Source organism: Astatotilapia calliptera, chromosome 7 (assembly GCF_900246225.1).
Source record: "Astatotilapia calliptera chromosome 7, fAstCal1.2, whole genome shotgun sequence".
In the NCBI taxonomy this organism is placed as follows: domain Eukaryota; kingdom Metazoa; phylum Chordata; class Actinopteri; order Cichliformes; family Cichlidae; genus Astatotilapia; species Astatotilapia calliptera.
Genome location: NC_039308.1, coordinates 44,331,246 through 44,350,113, shown reverse-complemented (window position 1 = coordinate 44,350,113; position 18,868 = coordinate 44,331,246). Strand labels below are relative to the sequence as shown.

At 39.0% G+C, this 18,868-nt stretch overlaps 3 protein-coding genes across 5 annotated transcripts; 2 read left to right on the top strand and 1 right to left on the bottom strand.

Moving 5' to 3' along the window:
- Positions 1–45: 45 nt before the first annotated feature.
- On the bottom strand, positions 46–12,689 carry LOC113026338 (trichohyalin). 2 transcript variants are annotated; one of them, XM_026175009.1, is made up of 8 exons: positions 12,606–12,689; positions 6,193–6,439; positions 4,284–4,484; positions 2,929–3,116; positions 1,048–1,261; positions 650–748; positions 473–540; positions 46–294 (listed from the first exon to the last, which is right to left on the bottom strand). In XM_026175009.1, exons 1-8 carry the CDS (start codon positions 12,677–12,679, stop codon positions 135–137), a joined length of 1,251 nt encoding a protein of 416 aa, XP_026030794.1. In that variant the 5' UTR covers positions 12,680–12,689; the 3' UTR covers positions 46–134. The 2 variants fall into 2 exon arrangements, with proteins under 2 accessions (XP_026030794.1, XP_026030795.1); XM_026175010.1 differs by lacking the exons at positions 6,193–6,439; positions 12,606–12,689 and adding an exon at positions 5,385–5,501.
- lyve1b (lymphatic vessel endothelial hyaluronic receptor 1b) lies at positions 9,275–12,236 on the top strand. Of its 2 annotated transcripts, none has more exons than XM_026175011.1 (6): positions 9,275–9,390; positions 9,880–10,048; positions 10,491–10,630; positions 10,864–11,265; positions 11,410–11,488; positions 11,607–12,236. In XM_026175011.1, the coding sequence occupies exons 1-6, from the start codon at positions 9,309–9,311 to the stop codon at positions 11,815–11,817; spliced, it is 1,083 nt and encodes a 360-aa protein (XP_026030796.1). In that variant the 5' UTR covers positions 9,275–9,308; the 3' UTR covers positions 11,818–12,236. The 2 variants fall into 2 exon arrangements, with proteins under 2 accessions (XP_026030796.1, XP_026030797.1); XM_026175012.1 differs by having other exon boundaries at positions 9,333–9,390; positions 9,899–10,048.
- Positions 12,664–18,608, top strand: rlig1 (RNA 5'-phosphate and 3'-OH ligase 1). Its single transcript, XM_026175013.1, has 7 exons — positions 12,664–12,816; positions 16,254–16,371; positions 16,472–16,567; positions 16,882–16,998; positions 17,172–17,369; positions 17,541–17,710; positions 17,875–18,608. The coding sequence occupies exons 1-7, from the start codon at positions 12,727–12,729 to the stop codon at positions 18,043–18,045; spliced, it is 960 nt and encodes a 319-aa protein (XP_026030798.1). The 5' UTR covers positions 12,664–12,726; the 3' UTR covers positions 18,046–18,608.
- The last annotated feature ends 260 nt before the right edge of the window (positions 18,609–18,868 follow it).

The following is an 18,868-nucleotide window of genomic DNA, read 5'->3' as shown; positions in this document are numbered from 1 at the left end:
TTACTCTGCTTTACAGTTACATATTCCATCTGTCCAATAAAATACTTCACACTTGAACAACAGTTTGAATCTTCCAAGCAGCAGCTCTACTGGAGTGCTTTGATTTTCCCAGCAGCATGTGGTTACATTCGTGGTCAGTCCTGATCTGTGGGAATCCAGAAGTATTCCACCACCTTCCTGCTTCTGCGCAGAGGGCCTGAGTCGGGTCGCTCTCCTCCATAGGCAGGCAGCTCATCAAAGTGACTCGGACCCAGATCTCTCCCCATGTGTGGTGCTGTCACCCTGAGCATGGTCCTGAGTGAATACAGTTCACAATTAATTCTTAATAGTGGTCTTCAACCAGAGAAAAGCTTTACACTTACCTATTTGCCTTCACGTTTTTGTAAATTAGAATTTTAATCTTATGTTGCTACCATATCTGAACGATTGTAGTTTGTGTGGCTTCCCCCTGGTGGCCAAAGTTTGTGTTTACCTAGATGAACTCCTTTCAGGCTCTTCAACGCTGGACTCTGGAGTGGAGATGTATACAGGATCTCCTTCCTGAACAAAAACCATAACATAAGCTTCTGATTTACTTTTTAAATGTCCTGTATTGTAGACCTAGACATGCACAGCTCTCATGTGAGTATGAGATGTAGGATCATCTCACTGTGAAATTTCTTGGAGTGCCATCTGGATTTTTGAGAATTTTAACCCTCTGGTCGCTTTCAGTCATGCACAGGAAGTAGCTTTTGATGTGGGCTTGACACTGTTGAGAAAAAAAATCACTTAAAGATTTTACTTTAAAGAGATGAAAATGTACAGAACAAAATTTTTTTCTTTCAGCCTTGTTGCAAACGTGTGACTTGCAATATTGTACCACAGTGAATCACTCAGGGACGTTTTTCAAGATGGAAATAATCATTTAAACAGTATATTTTATGCTCAGTTCAAATAATTTCTTCCGTGACTGTTTGGGGATAAGAGGTGGGAGATGGCACAAAAGCACAGTAGTGTCCACTGTTTTGTAATTGTTCAGTGGGCGTGAGAGCAGTGGTGCTGTCTTACTGCTTTATTCTGCCTCAGAGCCTTCAGGTCTTCCTGAACTTGAAACATGTCAGCCAGCTCCTGGTACTTCTCCCTCCAGCTCAGGCACTCGGCCACTCTCTCCTGCCTCTCCTTCTCAGCCAGATGCCTCTCTGCCTCGACTTCCCGCCGAGCCTGGGTAGCTCTTTTGCTCTCCTCTTCTGATTCTGTCGCTCTGCGTTTCCAGTTCATCTCACTGAGAAGGGACAGGATGAAATTGCATGCTAGAACATCATAGCCAGACTGCATCTTCATGCACCTTTAAGCTAAATCCAGTTAAATCTTTAAACCGTCTTGTCTTCAGCCTGTTGTGAAGCGTACTCTCATTCTGGTCTGCAGGATAAAAGCAATAAAGAAAATAAAGAAAATCCCTAAGACGTGAATTGAAAATGGTAAATGGACTGGTCCTTATATAGTGCTTATATATATATATATAGTGCTTATATATATATATATATATATAGTGCTTTTCTACTCTGAGTACTCAAAGCACTTTTGTTAACTGTGTCGTCCAGTCAGGTATTTGTTGTTTGACTCGAAGTCTGTGCAAAATAAGCACACCTGGTCTTTGGTACTGTTCCTCACACTCTTAGAAGAGTCATCTTGTGTTGTGTTCATGGGACAACACAGAGATCATGTGAAAACTATGCAGTGAAGGTAAATAAGTACACTTTTACAGACTTTCTACACTTTTACTTAGCAGAGCAGCCTCTTAAAGTCCTTTATATATTGTACGGAACGTCTTGGAGTCAAGTACGCTTCCTCTGACTTTTCTCTTTGTTTCTGTTTTCTCCTCCTCTGCCTTGCTGATGTGACTCAGCTGAATTGAATTTTCTCAGAGCTATCAACTAAAAGGCCGTTATTGTTGCACCACGGACGGTCATGGACAATGACACTGAGTTTTGGGAAATTCCCTCTGAAGATAAATGGGAAATCCAAAAAAAACCCTCTAAAAACAAAAGTCAAAGTAATCACACACATATACAAACATGTTCATAGGTCTAACATCCTGATGTTAGAATTGCTCTTTTCTATATTCCCAGCATTAGATTGGATTTTTTAAAAGAGCTTGTGTATTTGGTATATCACAGAGCACTGGTTGGTACAAAATGCATTTTAATCAAAAAATCTGAATAGTTGTTTTTTTTTATCACACTCAAAAAAAATCTCACTTTTTTGACAGGAAAGTAAGGAATAAAGAAGACATCTCTAACTAAGATGTTTAAATTATTTCTTCTTGGGCTCACACAGTGTACTGTTATACATAGATTTGCAACACAGTGGCACGGTGGTTAGCACTGTTGCCGCACAGCAAGAAGGTCCTGAGTTAGACCCCATCATCTGGCCGGGGTCTTTCTGTGTGGAGTTTGCATGTTCTCCCCGTGTTTGCGTGGGTTCCCGCCGGGTACTCCGGCTTCCTCCCACCGTCCAAAGACATGCAGCTTGTGGGGAAAGGTTAATTGATTAATCTAAATTGCCCATAGGTGTGAATGTGAGTGCGAATGGTTGTCTGTCCCTGTGTGTTGGCCCTGCGACAGACTGGTGACCTGTCCAGGGCGTACCCCGCCTCTCGCCCTATGACAGCTGGGATAGGCCCCACAGTGCCCCCCGCGACCGTGAAAAAAGATAAGTGGAAGTGAATGGATGGATTATTGCTTCCCTCATCTACTCTTGTTAAGGCAGTACAACTTCTTATTTATGTAGAAGAAGCTAGGACTAAAGCACAACTCCTATTTTTCATTAATGATAAAAACAAAACAAAACCCTGAAAGCAAAAATCAGAAAAGAGAAGTACTTAAAGATGATTTAGTGGGATGTAAGAAAATCAATCACAGTTGCCAGGTGTCACTAAAATGTATCTACCCCTCTTTAATTTGGACATTTTCTTGGGTGAGCTTCCTCAGCTTGTGTCGGAGGTCATCTCTGTCTGCCTCCAGGCTCCTGCTCTCCTGCAGGAGGGCCTGTTTCTCTCCAGACACCCGATCCAACTTCAGCTTACTTTCAAAGTAGTTCTTCTCTGTTTGTGCCAGTAAAAGCTGCATGTTCGCGTGCTGCAGAAAGAAAAAGCAGATGTCAAATTAAGTGTTACGGGCTTTGATTGAATGAACTAATCTTCCCGCTTGATTCAGGAAGTTCATTAACTGAGGTTAAACAAAAAAAGGAACTGAGCTGGAAAACTGCGTCTAAAAGCACTTTGAGTTATTTCTGCCCACAGAGATTGCATCTGCAGTTTGGACGATGGATTGCCATGATGACACGGGCGTCACAAACCATGTACATATCCTGGAAAGCTCCTCTTAAGGCTTTATCCTTCACTTTAACTCATTAAGCCCCAAAGTGACATCAAGGAAAATCGATGGTGTAGTCATGTCAAATATTCCCATGTTCCCAAAATAGCTAACTTTAGAATGCTTGTTTTTAATGATCAAAAGTCATTTTCAATCTATTTAGGATTCCTAACTCATCATGTCCGATATTATATCACGTCAACAAACTGATGCAAAGCAAGCTAAGTGATACATCCCAACCAACACAAGATTTTTAGGACTGATAATATTTAGTTATTTAAAAATCTGATATTCTCATATATCATCCAATAGTTTTTTTTTCTTTTAAATTTACAAAACAGATTTGTCTAACAGTTGTTTTGCCCGTCTTTGCTCAGATCCGCTGGCTGTTGCGTTTTTGGTGCTCCAAACGCTTTGCAGAGTGCCCTCTGGTGGTACGACTATGCAACATCAACACTCATAACATGGTTGAAGGGTGTTTCTCCAATTTCTTCCTTACTTTTTCATTTTCATTTATCTGTCATTATAATTCCCGTTACTTACAGATTGGCAAATAGCTACCTAATCAGGTTCCACTATGTGAATACTGTAAGTACTTTTTCTAGTCTTATAACAGTAACAGAAAATGCCATGTGATAACCTTTTCACAAGGTAAGAAAAGGAAAACATAAAATACTGAAAAAATATACACTTTTACTTCATTTAGCTAGAAGAGTATATATTCTATCCTATTCTTGCCCAGCTGCAGTGTTATTTATTTATTTAATAAGATAAAGAAACAATCAAAGGAATTTTTTATTTAGCTCTCGCCCTAAGACAGCTGGGATGGGCTTCAGCGCCCCCCGCAACCCTGAAAAGGACAAGCGAAGTGAATGGATGGATGGAATTGTATTCAGCTTAATAGATCAGCGTTCTCTGTCATGTGTTTACCTCCTTTTTAAGCTTCTGCAGCTCTTCACTCAGACGTCCCCTGTCAGCCTCAGCTGCATCCTTGTCCCGCTGAAAGCCCAGGGACCGAGCCTCAGCCACAGCCCTGCCCTTCTCTGCCTCCGCCCTGGACTCCTCTGCTTCATCTGCAGCTCGCGAACATAACATCGACCTTTGCTGGCTCTGGTACAGCTTCTGCTTCAGCTGATTTGGGTCACACAGAGAGAGGTGAATGCTTGCTGCAGTGACATGATCGAGAAACAGTAGACGCCTGCTTTGTTTTACCAACGTAACGTGATTCTAACCCTTTGGAGTGACAAGGGTCTGCTTTAGCTGGCATGAATGGGTTAGGTTATATAGGTTAGCGGAATAATATGCATCTCCTTCATACATTCATATAAGATGTCTTATATAAAACTAGATCTAAGACTTCAAACACCTTAACAAGCTTTTCTGGACATAAAAAATTCATTTATAACACTTACTTTTATTTAAAGAATGCCTACTGTAAAGATCCCTCATGTTCCCTCATTGACACAATGGCAGTTCTGAAAAGGCAGTCACATTTCCTGCCACAAAGATCTCCCCCAGCATACCACAGCCACATAATCCTCTCTGTGTAGGGTCAAGCAGTACGGTTCTCCTGGTTTATGCTACACATTCAGTTGCCCATTTGTCAAAAACATGGTGAGGAATGGCTAACTGACCATAGCAGGTTTTCTTTACACATAAATTTCAAAATATAAAATGGTCACATATTTTATTAAAGCTGTAAATTTAGTCTGACATTTAAAGCTGGCATGTAAACACTGTTTGATAGAAGCACATGCTGTTTTGCTGCTGTTTTAACATATGAATCTAACATTAATGTCCTGGAGAACAGGAAGCTGCTATAAGCCAATTGTAACTTGATGTAACTGAATTAAAGTTTTCCAACAGATGTAAAGACAAGGTTTGAAAGAAGAACATGTCTTGATTCCTTCCAAAAAGTCTGATTGACTACCATATAGGCGTGTGGTTATACTTTCGTTTTTGTGCTCATAAGTGGCCTACTGTTTCATCTCTTGGTTATTAGTGCCATTTAATAACACTGTTTGGCTGTACCTCCTTAACTTGAGCCTGTAGCTCCTGGTTCAAGTTTCTGAGGTTCCTCATGGTTAGCTCACTCTCTGTGCGCATCATAATCCGTTCCATGTGGATCTCGTTTGATAAATACTTGTTTTCTTTCTTCAGGTCCTCACATTCCTGAGAGAATTTATTAGTGACACACAGTGTGAACTAGAAGCTACGGAGCCGCCCCCCAGCACCACCACCCACCCCGAAATATACAAACTCATAAAATAATGAATTATGTCATCATGAGAAATTATGACCTTTACAAGTTCTCATTATATTTACACACATTCATCATGCTTTTTGTTTTACGTTTTATGGTTTATGGTTCATGTCGTCTTTTTAAGATCATTTAACTGGCCTTGGAAATAATAATACGAGTGTGATCATTTTTTACGCTCGTCTGGGAAACTCTTTTCCTTCAGGTTTTCCCAGAAGGATTCAGCTTCTGAACCAAGGTCTTAGATATCTGAGAGGTCACGAGTGCACTGGCTTACACAACATGAATTATTAATATTTATCATACATTTCCTGTAAGGATGCTCTTACAGTGAAGCTGGAGGATGTTAAATGTTACACCTGCTGTTATGAATCATATGAGAACTCAGCAGTAAAATCTACAAAATAAATAAATACAAATAAAAATGTTTCTAAAAGTGAAAAAAGTGTGTGTTAGCTCTGTAACTGATTTTACAATTGCCTGAATATTTGAATGCTGAATCAGAGTTAATACGAATTATTTAATCTTAACGTTACATTTTGTAAAGAAAACATTCATTGTCCTTTTCTACCTTCTTACCTTCCTCTTTCTGACCAGCTCCCCCTGCAGATGATTGAGCTGGAGGAAGGAGCCATTGGAGCTGACGGCGCTGACTGGCCTGACCGCCCGCACAGGCCTCCTGGACGGCCTGGAGAGGACTTTAACTTCTTCCGTTACCCCATCCTTGAACCGGCTGCCTCTGTTAACGTTACTGCTGCTCATGGAGAAAGATTTGTACAGGCTGTCATCTAGCGAGGACATCTGCAGATCTGTGTGCGATCTGGCCCTGATTGACATTTCAAAGAAAAAGAGAAAAAAACAAAACGACTGATGCAGTTTTGCCAAAATGTCACTGTCACCAAAGGAAAACAAGGGCTCCCGGTTTGTTGTTAGAACATAGGCCAGCAACCTGAATAAAGTTCTCAGTTTCATGTTTGGTTCACTGGGTGGATCCTATCACCAGCCCAGCTTCATTCAACATTTATTGGGCAACACGATAGCAGACAACGCACTGAGGCAAACAGTCTCTGTGTTTTGGTAAGAGGACACTTTCTATTCCTTAAAAAGCCTTAAAATTATTAATAATTTTTATATGTGAAATTGAAAAAGTCAGTGGTGTCAATTTATTTTTATGTATTTAAAGTTTTTTCAGTTAACTAAGGACCAGTAACCATGGGTAGCATATCAGAACAACAGAAGCACACACACACACACACACACACACACACACACACACACACACACACACACACACACACACACACACACACACACACACACACACACACCTCTATATCTATACTTGAAAGGTCACTGAGACCTATTCTTTTGATGTCAGATTTCATTTTCATGTTTTCACACTTTTTTTTTACTGGTTCGTGATTTTCTGACAGTCTGTAGAAGAAGATAGACACACCCAACCGAGGAAGTGTGACCACTTAACATCTTTCCTGGGCCTATCAGTGGACCAGCAGTCTATCGCTATCCTCAGTCATTACTGCTTCAGCCTGAAGAAGGCAGGAAGCACCATTATTTACACAACAGTCACTGAGTCATTGCAGTAGGACACACTGGACTGTTTTGCTTCCTGCAGTAGAATGAAAGTGGTGATACTGCAAGTTTTAACACAACAGGGGAAAGTACTCGTCATTCTAACCTGCCTTTAACTCGTGATTATGATGTGTTCAGGGTACCAAATGCCAGGTCTGATCACATGATTAGAGATTACATGAGAAAGCATGCATCGTTTTTATTGAAAGGCTAGTTTTAATAGTGCAAAAAGTTAAATGCGTCAGCTGAGTTGATAATCCATATGCAATCAATACGTAATTAATAAATAACCTTAATACTCAATACTTAATACTTAACTGAAAATGCCACACTTTGATTGTTGGGTTTTGTTGGGTCTACCTTACAATATAAAGTTCCTTGAGGTGACTGTTGTTGTGATTTGACGCTCTATAAATAAAATGGAATTGAACTGAACTTTAATCATAAAAAAAATTAATGCAAAAATATTCATGAGTCCTTTCACTGAAAATCATTCAACTTTACTTTCATGATTAGATGTTCTCATCTAATCATGAAAGTGCATTATTCAAGTGTTCATGATAAAAACCCGTGTGAATGTTTTTCTTGGGGTTTTTGGTATTTACTAAGATAGAAACTAAACTGCAGTGAGGCGTTTCACATGATGCTCCAGGCTTAAGCATTTAGTGTGCCACTTCTTATTTTTATTATCCCAAAAGATTTGATCCCAAAATTCTGTTATGTATTTTTTTTGTCCATGTGGAATATACTATATAAATTACCTTGCAGAATACCATGAAGCTCTCTTGTTTATGTTACTATGCATTAACCACCAGGGAAAAAACTTACTGGTCACAAATCATAAATAACATGTGCTTCTACACATGTTTTTTGTCGCTTTGCTTTCCAGCTGTGCACCCTTCCTGAAGTTGAACATTTTTTTAAGCATCTTTTTCTTCTCAGTGTTTGCAAGTGTATATACAGTCCTCATAAAGGGACTCCTGCAGTTTGTCTCTATAATATAAAAGCCCTGTGTTAACTGTTGTCGTGGGTTGGTGCTGTATGAATAGATTAAAACTGGTTTATTTTTTCTATACTTTTTAAAATATACAACACTATATTTTTGTATACAACACTTTTTAGTCCATTGATTGATCATTTTATTTTGAAAAAATTGTATAATATCAACATTATGTATGTATTTTGTAAGCTCTGTTAATGGAAAGGGGCTGGGGCTGATATAGTGCTACATGTTGAGTCGCTTTAGGAAATGAAAAGATCAAACAAATGATTGATCAATGCATAATCGATGTAGGACTTAAAACAATTAAAAAGTAAACAAGCACACAGCAGTTTAAACAATTCTAAATACATTTGCACCATTACTGTGAAAGACAGACTTAAATATACAAGTAGTTCAAAGATTATGTGCCATGAGTCGTGATTTTTTTTCCTTTTTTGATCTTTGATAGGTGCCGTGAATGTGATGATTTGAAACATAATATAAACACAGAGGAAACTTGGTTATACGTATAAAATTGGTTCCAATAGCAGACAGCAAGAGTGAGGACAGCAGAGGAAAAGTTGGGAGGAAATTCCTTTTCCTACAGCTTATGGAGTGAAAAAATACCTTCATCAGAGATGCTTACGAAGCAGAAAAGCTCAAACTCATACAAATAGTACAAAACAACATTTAAGAAGGCTTCTTTAACCATATCCACTTGTAAAGTTTGATTTTTTAAAAATGAATAAACTCTTCACCCAATTGACAGTTTAGATTATTACATCCTTTTATTTGATTCTTTTATGAAACCCATATTCCTATATCTCTGCTTTGGAAATCATTAATATGTTATCACTAGTACAAGATTAGTGCTTTAAATGTCATATATGTCATGCATCTGCAATTTGATCACCCAAACAATAACGTTTAGAGAGTTACTGTGAAGGTCTTTCTCATGAGGATGCGTGTCCTATCTCCTAACAGGCCATAAAGCAGATTTGACCTTGTTTTTCCTGTTTCCTCTTCTCTTCCCTGTCACATTTGTTCTTGGGCTTCTCCCTCTGCTTCAGTTTATTTGATCCTCCACCGTCATCCACGTTGGGTATACTTTGTCATACAAGACATGGCAAGACTTTGTTTGCCATCAGTATTACCTGTGATGTTTGCCCTGTTTTTACAAACCTGCGAATCCACTTTAAATAGAGGTAAGGTTTTTGTATGTTTATTTCTTCATTCACTTTTAGATTTAATCCTGGGATATCCCACAAGTTTAGCGTTTCAAATTCTAAAATTTCATAGTTGTTAAGAAGTTTAACTTGTGTTTTTGAAATGTCTTTTAAGACTGCCATCAGATTTTATTGTTAAGAAGATGAAGATGTTTGGCTCCTTCTGTGATATTAAACTTTAATATATTAGCAAAAGATTAAAAAAATGATTTTTTAAAATGTTTTTCTGAGTATTCTTTGTCGCACACGGAGTGTGTGTGTGTGTGTGTGTGCGCTCATATTATGGTTTATTTCTTTGTAAAGTAGATGTACACACTGTGGTTACCTGTATATTGATATGTATACTTTATATCATAAGTAACAGATCATAAGGCTTTTCACAGGACAGTCAGTTCTTCTTTTACATCCATCCATCTTTTCAATGTAATTTATTTACAAAGAAAATTCGCTTTAAAATTTTTTTGTTAGTAATTTCTGAGAGTTACAGAGCCACTGGAGTCTTCCTGCTTATTGAAGGAGGAACCTACTACACCTTGAACTTCACAGCTGCCAGAGATGCCTGTCTTTCACTAAATGTCACCATGGCGACGGAATATCAGATATCAAAAGCAATCACACATGGACTGGAAACGTGCAAGTAAGCAGAAAGCATTTAACTAGGGTTTAATACATGTTGACCCATATGCATTTTTCATATTAATAAATCATGCACAAAAACAGGCGACTAACTCGAATGCGTTTCCCAGTAATAACATAAAAATATTTTAGAAAACACAACTAACTGTCCCAAATACACAAGATCGATGTATTGCATAAGCACTTGGGTCCATATATATTTGGTTAGTGGCACTTTTTTTGGGGTAATTTTGCCTTCTTACACCATCACACTTTAAATTAAACCAAAGATTATTTAAATCAAGGAGTTTAACATTTGCATTCCCTGTTTATAAATTACACACAATCCCTGATTTTCTGTGGCTCAAAACTAATTGGACAGACTGACCTAATTTTAACCATAATGATTGTTGTTTAATATGTGGATAAAAACCATTACTATATTACTGTTACTATTTTAACAGATATGGCTGGATAGCTGAACAGATTGCCGTCATCCCACGAATTTCCCCTAAACAAAACTGTGGCCAAGGCAATATCGGGGTAGTGTCATGGAAGACATCAGCAGATAAAGAGTTTGGCGTCTTCTGCTTCAATGCATCCGGTATTACTTATTTTCTTAGTTTATGAGACTAATATATGCCATAAACGTCAATTCATCCATCACAGATGTCAAATGTCTAATGCCAAGACCAAAGTGTCTGAGTGGCACATAACAATGTAATGACATGATCAGTGTGATTGTGACCCGCAAGTGGTTTTCATGTTGTGCCTAATTACTGCCTGTAATTACAGCATCTGATCACTTAAATAGAACTGAACCATTGATTTTCTCAGCATTAACAGATTTGGAGACAACAGCCAGCCCACAATCCCCCACATCTCCAACTCCACTGACAACTCAAACCACACATTTGGTCACATCAACAACAAAGTCCATGTCCTCAACAAAAAAGTCAATAACAGGAAAATCTCAGCCGACACTTCAGCCCACACCCTCAACTTCAGCTTCTGATGTGCTTGTCAAGACATCGCAGTCAGCAAGGATTTCTTCCTCTGCCACCCCTTCTTTTAAAACGTTCTCAACCCATATTCCTGTTTCCTTGCCTCCGATTACCACTCTGAACCCCCCTGGTACCACTTTTACCTTTTCTGCTTCCACTCATGCCTTCAATTTCCCAGCTTCCTCTGAGTCGGTGCTGCCACAGACTGAGAGCCCCACAAAACCATCTCTAGGAGGTATGTTCTGCAATATCTTCTTTTTTCATTGTTTGATTTTGCTAACATCATTTCAGCAAAAAGAAACCCAAACATTTGGATAAATGATTTTAATCAAATTAACTTATTTACTTGTTTTCTTTTGTTGTTGTTTTTCTTTATCAGCTTTACATGTAACAGTTATTGTTCTTGGCATCATTCTTCTGCTCCTGACTGCAGCAAGCGCTATGTGGTACTTTCAAGTGTGAGTAATGTTTTCAGCACTTAAGGAACAACTTTTGTTTCTTTGTTTGCAATAATGTGGTGTAATCCACATATGTTGTCTTTTATTAAAAACACTTTTCTCTGTCTTTTTGGAAAAGGAATGTTTTCAGGTGCTTGTCTCACTGGCAGCAGATGGATAACATCGAGACAGAGATGTGGAATTTTACTGATAATGATATGAACCAACTCGGCCAGTATGGACCGCAAGGAGATGATGATGATGACGATGAAGAAGAATCAGACCACAAGTACTCCAGTGATATCACTCTGTGTGTGAAATCAGACATCAAAGCAAACTCTTCAGAGTAATATGACCATTTTGTGCAAGTTTTTGTAGACACAGCTGTGTTGTCTGATAAAAACAAGATTAGAAGATCATTTACGTCATAAACTCTTCGGTTGATTGTTGTACTCAGAAAAATCCTTTATACAGCCTGATGCAGGACTCTTCTGGCTACAGACAACTGACTCTGGCTCTATGTTTAGACTTGCTGTCATATACACATGAATGAAGGTGGAAGCCAACATATGCTTCGCTCCTGGTGGTGGAGAAAAAAACAATACAAATATGTAACTGACACAGACCATATTGTAAAATAATATTGAAAATATACAATAATAATTGTGTGACCTGTATTTCTGTATTACAGACAACCGATACTAACAAACAAGCTTTCAAAGTAATACTATTATTACTTTTATTATGAAAATAAATTGTGTTAATGTTATTTACAAGTGTCTTCTACCCCCCCCCCACACACACACACACATAGACATATGCATATCTAGATTTAGCACAAAAAGTCGGGTAATTTGTGTTTGGGCAAATATTTCTTTGTAACTTTGCATCTTGGCAATAAATACTGTTGCAAAGCCTGTTTATTTAATTCCCAAAGAAATGCATGTGTGGATTGTGCAGCAGAGACGAGTATGAAAAACTTACCAAATCTTCTCTGCCAATCCAGTAAAAGTACATTTATTTGCATTTATTTCACGTAAAATAGCAAAAAATATATACTTCCAAATACACACGGGTACATGTTGTTACCAACGCAGCAACATGGCGGCGGTAATGAATCGTTTCGGTATTTACTCACCGACATAAAACCAGCGAAGAAGACGACAACTCCAGAGCCAAACCGTTGTTGATTTTTTTTTTTTCTTTGCTCATCCATGTTTGTAAACGTTAAGTTACAGCTTTGGTAGAAAGCACACGAAATGAGACGCCTGGGTTCCGTACAGCAGAAGATACCGTGTGTGTTTCTGACAGACGTGATGGAAGAACAGTCCAGAAAACGCGACTGTCAGGTGAATGCATCTGCAGACACATTATCAGGCGCAGTAGGTTTATTATGGGTATCTCTTGCTGCTACAGTTGTTAGCACGGAGAAGCACCCGTCGTGAACAAGTTCTTAGTCGTGTCTTTTTTATCTTTTACTGGAAATGAAATGTAAGCAGAGTAAATGTCTGAGCCAGAGCAGGGGGAGGTGGCTAACTGTTGTCCTTTCGCCTGTAGCACGAGGACACACCTCAGGTCTTCCTCGGCAGAGGACCACACTGATTTGCATAATGTAGACAACAGGTTGAACAAATTAACTGACACATGGTCGTCGTGACAAATAGTTGTGCAGCTGGTTTCAACAGCAGAGAAATTTCTGTCTGATTTATTTATTGTAAATGTGGTGCAATCTGGCATCAAACAGTTATTTGCTGTGCCAACTTTCCAGTTTTTAACAGTGAGTCGAGTAGAGCCAGTGCTGTGTGATGAATAGAGTAGAGCAAATACCTGCATGGCTGAATGAAGGGTTTTTCCTACTTACTCAAGCTTTACCAAAGCACCAAAATCTTCTTTGTCAGGTAACACACAGACATATGCAGACCACTCTTGCAGGCTTAGTCACTGCAAGTCTGGAAAAAACAAACAAACAAACTCTGGAATGAAGAAAATTTTGGCCGGGCTACTTGAAAGCAGAAGAAGAGAGGAAGAACGTGCCAGTTAAAAGACTTATGGACATTTCAGCTCTATCGTTAAGGGCATGGAAGAACCTGACATTAAATTAATGTTTCATAACGTGTAAGACTGAGAGCATCTTTACATAATTCAAATGTAGGCTAAACCTAACTGCAAGTTTGATATAAGGAAGTGCAAATAGATGGCCTGTTTCAGGATTGTAGTCAGTGAGACTTGTAGAACATTAAAACCCTACAGGAAAAAAATCAATGAATAAAGTTGTTTCTGAGAATTGATATTAATTACTGATGCTCATTACCGAAAGACTTTAGACACTGTTACTATTCACTCACTGAGCTCTGAGGGATCTTGTAGAGGTATTACTATCTGATGTTAATATACACAGCTCAAAGGAGAGATCTGCAGGTGTCAGGATAGGACTACATATAACAGGAAAAGTCTGTTTTCACACATTAGCTGTTTACCCTTAAGTTAAATCGTTGCAAAGAATTATTTCAGTCATTTCCCTAGATAATCAGTAACTTAATACTATCATTTTCTTTATTCATTTTTTAGCGGTTGTTTAGTTTTTCTTTTAGAACCCTACCACAGGGGGGCCACAAGCCGATGTAGTGCTAGTGCCGTTCTCAACCCAGCAGAAATGGGGAGGGTTGTGTCAGGAAGGGCATCTGGTGTAAATCAACCATGTGAATCATCAAGAATGAGATTTCCATAGCAGATCAGTTGAGGCCTGGGTTAAGAACGACCGCCTACGGTGCTGTTGGCCAACAGGGTGTGGATGGAAGTTGTGCTGCTGCTGGCCAAAGAGGAAAGTTGGAAGGCATGTTCGAAGACAGAGAGAAGGATGGAGCCAGGGAAGAAAAGGGGACGGCCAGAGTGAACAAGGCCATGCAGAGGGTATTTGTGGCAGAGGAGGATGCTTGAAATGGAGGCAGAAGATGAAAAAGTGTTGTTAGTGTCTTTTAGGATGCTAGCTGGCCCCCCAGATTTTTCTCCACAGCGATACATCAAACAACATCCATCCATAGGTCTCCAGCCTGTCCAAGGCCCAAACAACATAGAAATGACTTGATTTGTTCAGAATGGTTACCCTATTGATGGAACAGAAATATAATTACCACCATATTACTTTATGGCTGTGTTTACCATCCTTTTGGAGCTACGGCACATATTTCACATTAGAAAAATCACATGGCACACCACCAAACAAAAATGTCACAAAAAGCATATTGATCATTTTTCCTGTGCACCAGGTACAGCAGAACCACTACTCATGCTAGGGCCTTCATCTGGGTCAGATTGACTACTTTTTCTTTTCAGATATTTATCTATTGCTATGATGTGCTGCGTCGTCTCACAGCATGACTTTTTAATTTCTTCTTCATCATCTTCTGTTTTCCCGGCAGTTGGCAACCTATTTAATTAGAGCAGGTAGCTGTACTGCTCTCTAGTGGAAGAGATTGTAATTGTTCTGCCCGTTACTCACGCCGGTCCTCAACCTTTTTTGCTCCACGGACCGGTTTAATGTCAGACAATATTTTCATGGACCGGCCTTTAAGGTGTCTCAGATAAACACAGCAAAATAAAATGAAACAACCAAGACAAAAACAATGATATTTTGTAATTATAATAATAAACGCAAATTCATTGTGTAATTGTGTAACTTTATTAGCAGCGTCCTCGTGAAATACGGCAACAACATTGAGAGTAACATCCGCCTCTCTGCCCCTTAATGCTCTCTGGTCACTATGGTAACGCGTAAATATTTCTTTCAAAATAAGACACACAACTACAACACGGGAAAAGACCCAGGATAACCGAGTTAACGATAAAACCCCGGAAAACCATAAATTTCACACCCAAGCCTCAACATGCCATATCCACTTATCCACTTGATAACTGCAAACTGTAATGTTTTTCAAATTTTTTCCCCTCTCTGATTTTTAAATGCATGTGCCTTAAAACCACCAGGTGCAAGAGTTCCCTGCAGAGCCTGGGATTAAAGTTTGTGGCTCTTGGAGGCCTGTTTCCTTTGCACAGGTTTTCTCTGAATTAGCTGGAGCAACCAGCTAATTCATGTCATATGTGCCGTGAGCACATTGGCATTCGTTCAAACTCTACACCACTTGAAGATAATTTCGCTTTCAGTGGAGTGATAGATTTCAAATAAGTGTTTTTGAATCATTTGCCAAACTGATATACTTCATCCATCCATCTAGAGCTGTAGAGAACGCTTTAATCTTGGCATAATGATGACACTTTATACTGATGATCATGGGCCTCATATCACTGGCACCTCATTTGTATCTCCTTAATGTTATGTTTTTATGTTGTGATAAATGTAGTCTTGTAGTCATGTGTGTTTTTTGAAAATAGCCAGAAACTGAAACGTCATTTGTTTGAATCAGCACCTGTTAATAGATATATAGGAGATATACTTTAAGAGAATCGCTTTTCATGGGATTCACTTATATTTCATGTAATTGATTCTCTGGTTGCTAAAACTTTGCAGTCATGAAATTATTCTCAAATTGCATTAGATGAATTGTGCAGCTGATTCAGTGTCAGCACAGTCATGTAGTCTGTTGTTGGTTCTTTAATCAAGCCCAAACTTATAATTGAAAAGTGGTGGTTTATAATGTGGGGCTTCTGTTTGATGCTATATAATATGTAGATAACTGATTTATGCATTCATGGTACCGTTACTAATGTTGGGTATAGTCACTTTCATTTATATCTTGCACTGATCAAACATGGTTTTGCTTCTCTTTAGCAATTTCAGGTTGTTGCCACAGAAAATGTGAACCCTGTTGCTCTGCAGGCTAACATACATAGTGCGCTTGCCACTGAAAAACTTGATGGCACCTGTTGCTATGTTACAGTTTATAAAGGTGAGAAGATCTCAGAATAACACTGATCATTTCCTAGTCAGCATCTACAAACTGCTACTACTTTGTAGTTTTCTAAGTGGAATTGATCTGTTTTCTTTAGGGCAGCCTTACCTGTGGGCTCGACTTGACAGAAGACCAAACAAACAAACAGAGAAGAGGTTTAAAAAGTACCAACATTCTCACAAAAGTTGTAAAGGTAGATTAACTTTGTCAAAAACAGTTCCCCCAAGATTTTTGAACACGTTTTCTTTTTGGTAATATTGCTTCTACACATCACCACAGTGGGTTTTTAGTGACTGAAGCAGATTCTGAGCCTCAATTCAAAGGGTTTAATAACAGTATTACTTAAAAATCCACTGTATTGGTATACACAAGCATAATTACCAGAAACCTATGGGGCTAATTGTGATAATATTGAGTGTGGACCAAAAAAGAAAAGGCCTGGAAAATGTTAATACATAACACATTTAGCAGTGGGGAAGGGTTTTATTTTTCTGGGCTTTCTTTCAGGTTTCACGTGGAACATAGAGGAAGATTTTAAACCGGTGCCAGAAACATGGATCCCAGCTCATGGAGTCAAACATCACAGCGGCCGTCCAGTGCCCGATGAACATGGACATATTCCAGGTTCTTAGTTCTCATTTTAGTTTGTGTGCAGTGAATTCACCTATGTCTATGTAAAAGAGTTTATGTAGAAAAATGGGGGTAAGTGTCAAAGTGATGATAAGCAGCAAGTATCGTCCTTCACATGGAAACCATCAGCATGACGAGTACTTTTCTTTGTTGTTATAAATATGTAGGCTGGGTTCCAGTGGAGAGAGACAACAAGCAGTACTGCTGGCACTCCTCTGTGGTGGATTACAACGTTGGGCTTGCTCTTGTTCTCAGGCCTCGACGTGACAACGAAGACATGTTAGAAATCACATCAGTCCCATTAGCTGAGCTCCAGGAACAAACACTGGAGCTTATTGGAACCAATGTCAATGGAAACCCCTATGGTAATAGAAACTACATTCATTTTTTTTTTTTTATATATAAGCTGTGGTTAGGAATTAGGAATTAATTATGTTGTTATGTTAATAAATGATTAAGATTAATTAACTTCATTGGGTGATTGATTTAAAAGAAAAACTGAAGTAAACCAAGGTTCATTAATATTGTACAAACAGGGCTGGGCAGCAAAAAACAGCCTGTCCACTGCCTGGTTACACATGGGAGTGTCCCAATCAGAAACCCACCACCTGTGGACTTCCAGCAGCTGTGCTCCTGGTTTCATGAGAATCCAGACGGTCGAGTTGAGGGCATAGTCTGGCACTGCAGTGACGGCACTCTCATCAAGGTGGGATAATATATATATATATTATTCAGTACATAAAATAGATTTAAGTATCTGTATTAAAAGATTGAGCTGCCATAAGCAGTTTACAGGGAGCAATGCTTTCATGCTTCAGTGTTCTAAATAGTGTGAAATCAGGCACCAAGCTCTTCTGTGTGTGTTGTTAGGTCCATCGTCATCACCTGGGACTGAAGTGGCCAGAAGCGAACACTTGCCTTGGTAACAAGCCGACGGCCATCCGTGTTGACGCTTATGGCAGCACGGAGTTGTTTACATCGTTTGTAGCACTAAATGGACACTGCTTCAGCCGGCTTCAGGACATTCACTTTGAGCTATAAGTCCATGCGGTCTTGTGAGGATCTGCCGCTTCGCTGATAGATCCCTGATATTTCATCTGTAATTCCTTGCGAGTGATTTACAATCCTATACTCATATAGATTAATTTATTCCACAGAAACCAGTTAAGAACTGCTGCTTTTTGAATTCATGAAAGTCTTAAGAGTAGCTTACAGTGAGTGAGCTGTTAGTGGAAGAAATAAGGAGAAAACTGACTGCCAAAGTTTAACGTTTGGCACCCAAAAGAAACGGTGGAGTGAATCAAAACTTAAGATGGTTTTTGCAGAGATGTGTACTGCTTTAATGTAAAAATAACTGACCAACTTGGCTTTTTTTTTAGCAAGTTAAGTTATTAAAGGGAACCCCAGCTATTAAGACATGTTTGTGCTAAAATATGCACTGTGCTTTCAATAACATGTGGTATTAAAATACGCCAAATGTTTTCCTTTTAAGCACATTTTATATAAAACTGATTTACCAGTAGGCCGCCATTGTTATTTACTTCTCAATGCACTCTGGGTAGTGACATCATATGGTTGCACCGCATTGAGTTCAGTTAGCAGCGCACTGGAACTGGCTTCAGTTCAACGTTTCCAGTTTGAACCAGAACAATCCGAGAGAGAGAATGAAAATAGTCAACCAGCACTTATTTTAGATGAAGATGAAAACAATCAGTCACACGAGGACGCGAGAGTGAGGGAAAACTACTGGTGTCTGTGCGGCTACTGCTTGCCCGTGCCAATCGTAATTTCACTGTATAATAAAAATTAGAATTCTATTAATGTTTTTATCACGCGGTTATGCGATGCCATGGATAGCTGCTGC

Excerpts from the sequence above, each read along its gene's own strand:
- rlig1 (XM_026175013.1), top strand. The coding sequence starts at position 12,727 with ATGAGACGCCTGGGTTCCGTACAGCAGAAGATACCGTGTGTGTTTCTG. Across the intron at positions 16,568-16,881 it reads TTCTCACAAAAGTTGTAAAG|GTTTCACGTGGAACATAGAG; the intron begins GTAGATTAACTT and ends GCTTTCTTTCAG. Across the intron at positions 17,370-17,540 it reads TGTCAATGGAAACCCCTATG|GGCTGGGCAGCAAAAAACAG; the intron begins GTAATAGAAACT and ends TTGTACAAACAG.
- lyve1b (XM_026175011.1), top strand. The coding sequence starts at position 9,309 with ATGGCAAGACTTTGTTTGCCATCAGTATTACCTGTGATGTTTGCCCTG. Across the intron at positions 10,631-10,863 it reads CTTCTGCTTCAATGCATCCG|CATTAACAGATTTGGAGACA; the intron begins GTATTACTTATT and ends TGATTTTCTCAG. Across the intron at positions 11,266-11,409 it reads CACAAAACCATCTCTAGGAG|CTTTACATGTAACAGTTATT; the intron begins GTATGTTCTGCA and ends TTTCTTTATCAG.
- LOC113026338 (XM_026175009.1), bottom strand. The coding sequence starts at position 12,679 with ATGAGCAAAGAAAAAAAAAAAATCAACAACGGTTTGGCTCTGGAGTTG. Across the intron at positions 6,440-12,605 it reads TCTTCGCTGGTTTTATGTCG|GGCCAGATCGCACACAGATC; the intron begins GTGAGTAAATAC and ends AATGTCAATCAG. Across the intron at positions 4,485-6,192 it reads AGCTGGTCAGAAAGAGGAAG|CTGAAGCAGAAGCTGTACCA; the intron begins GTAAGAAGGTAG and ends GACCCAAATCAG.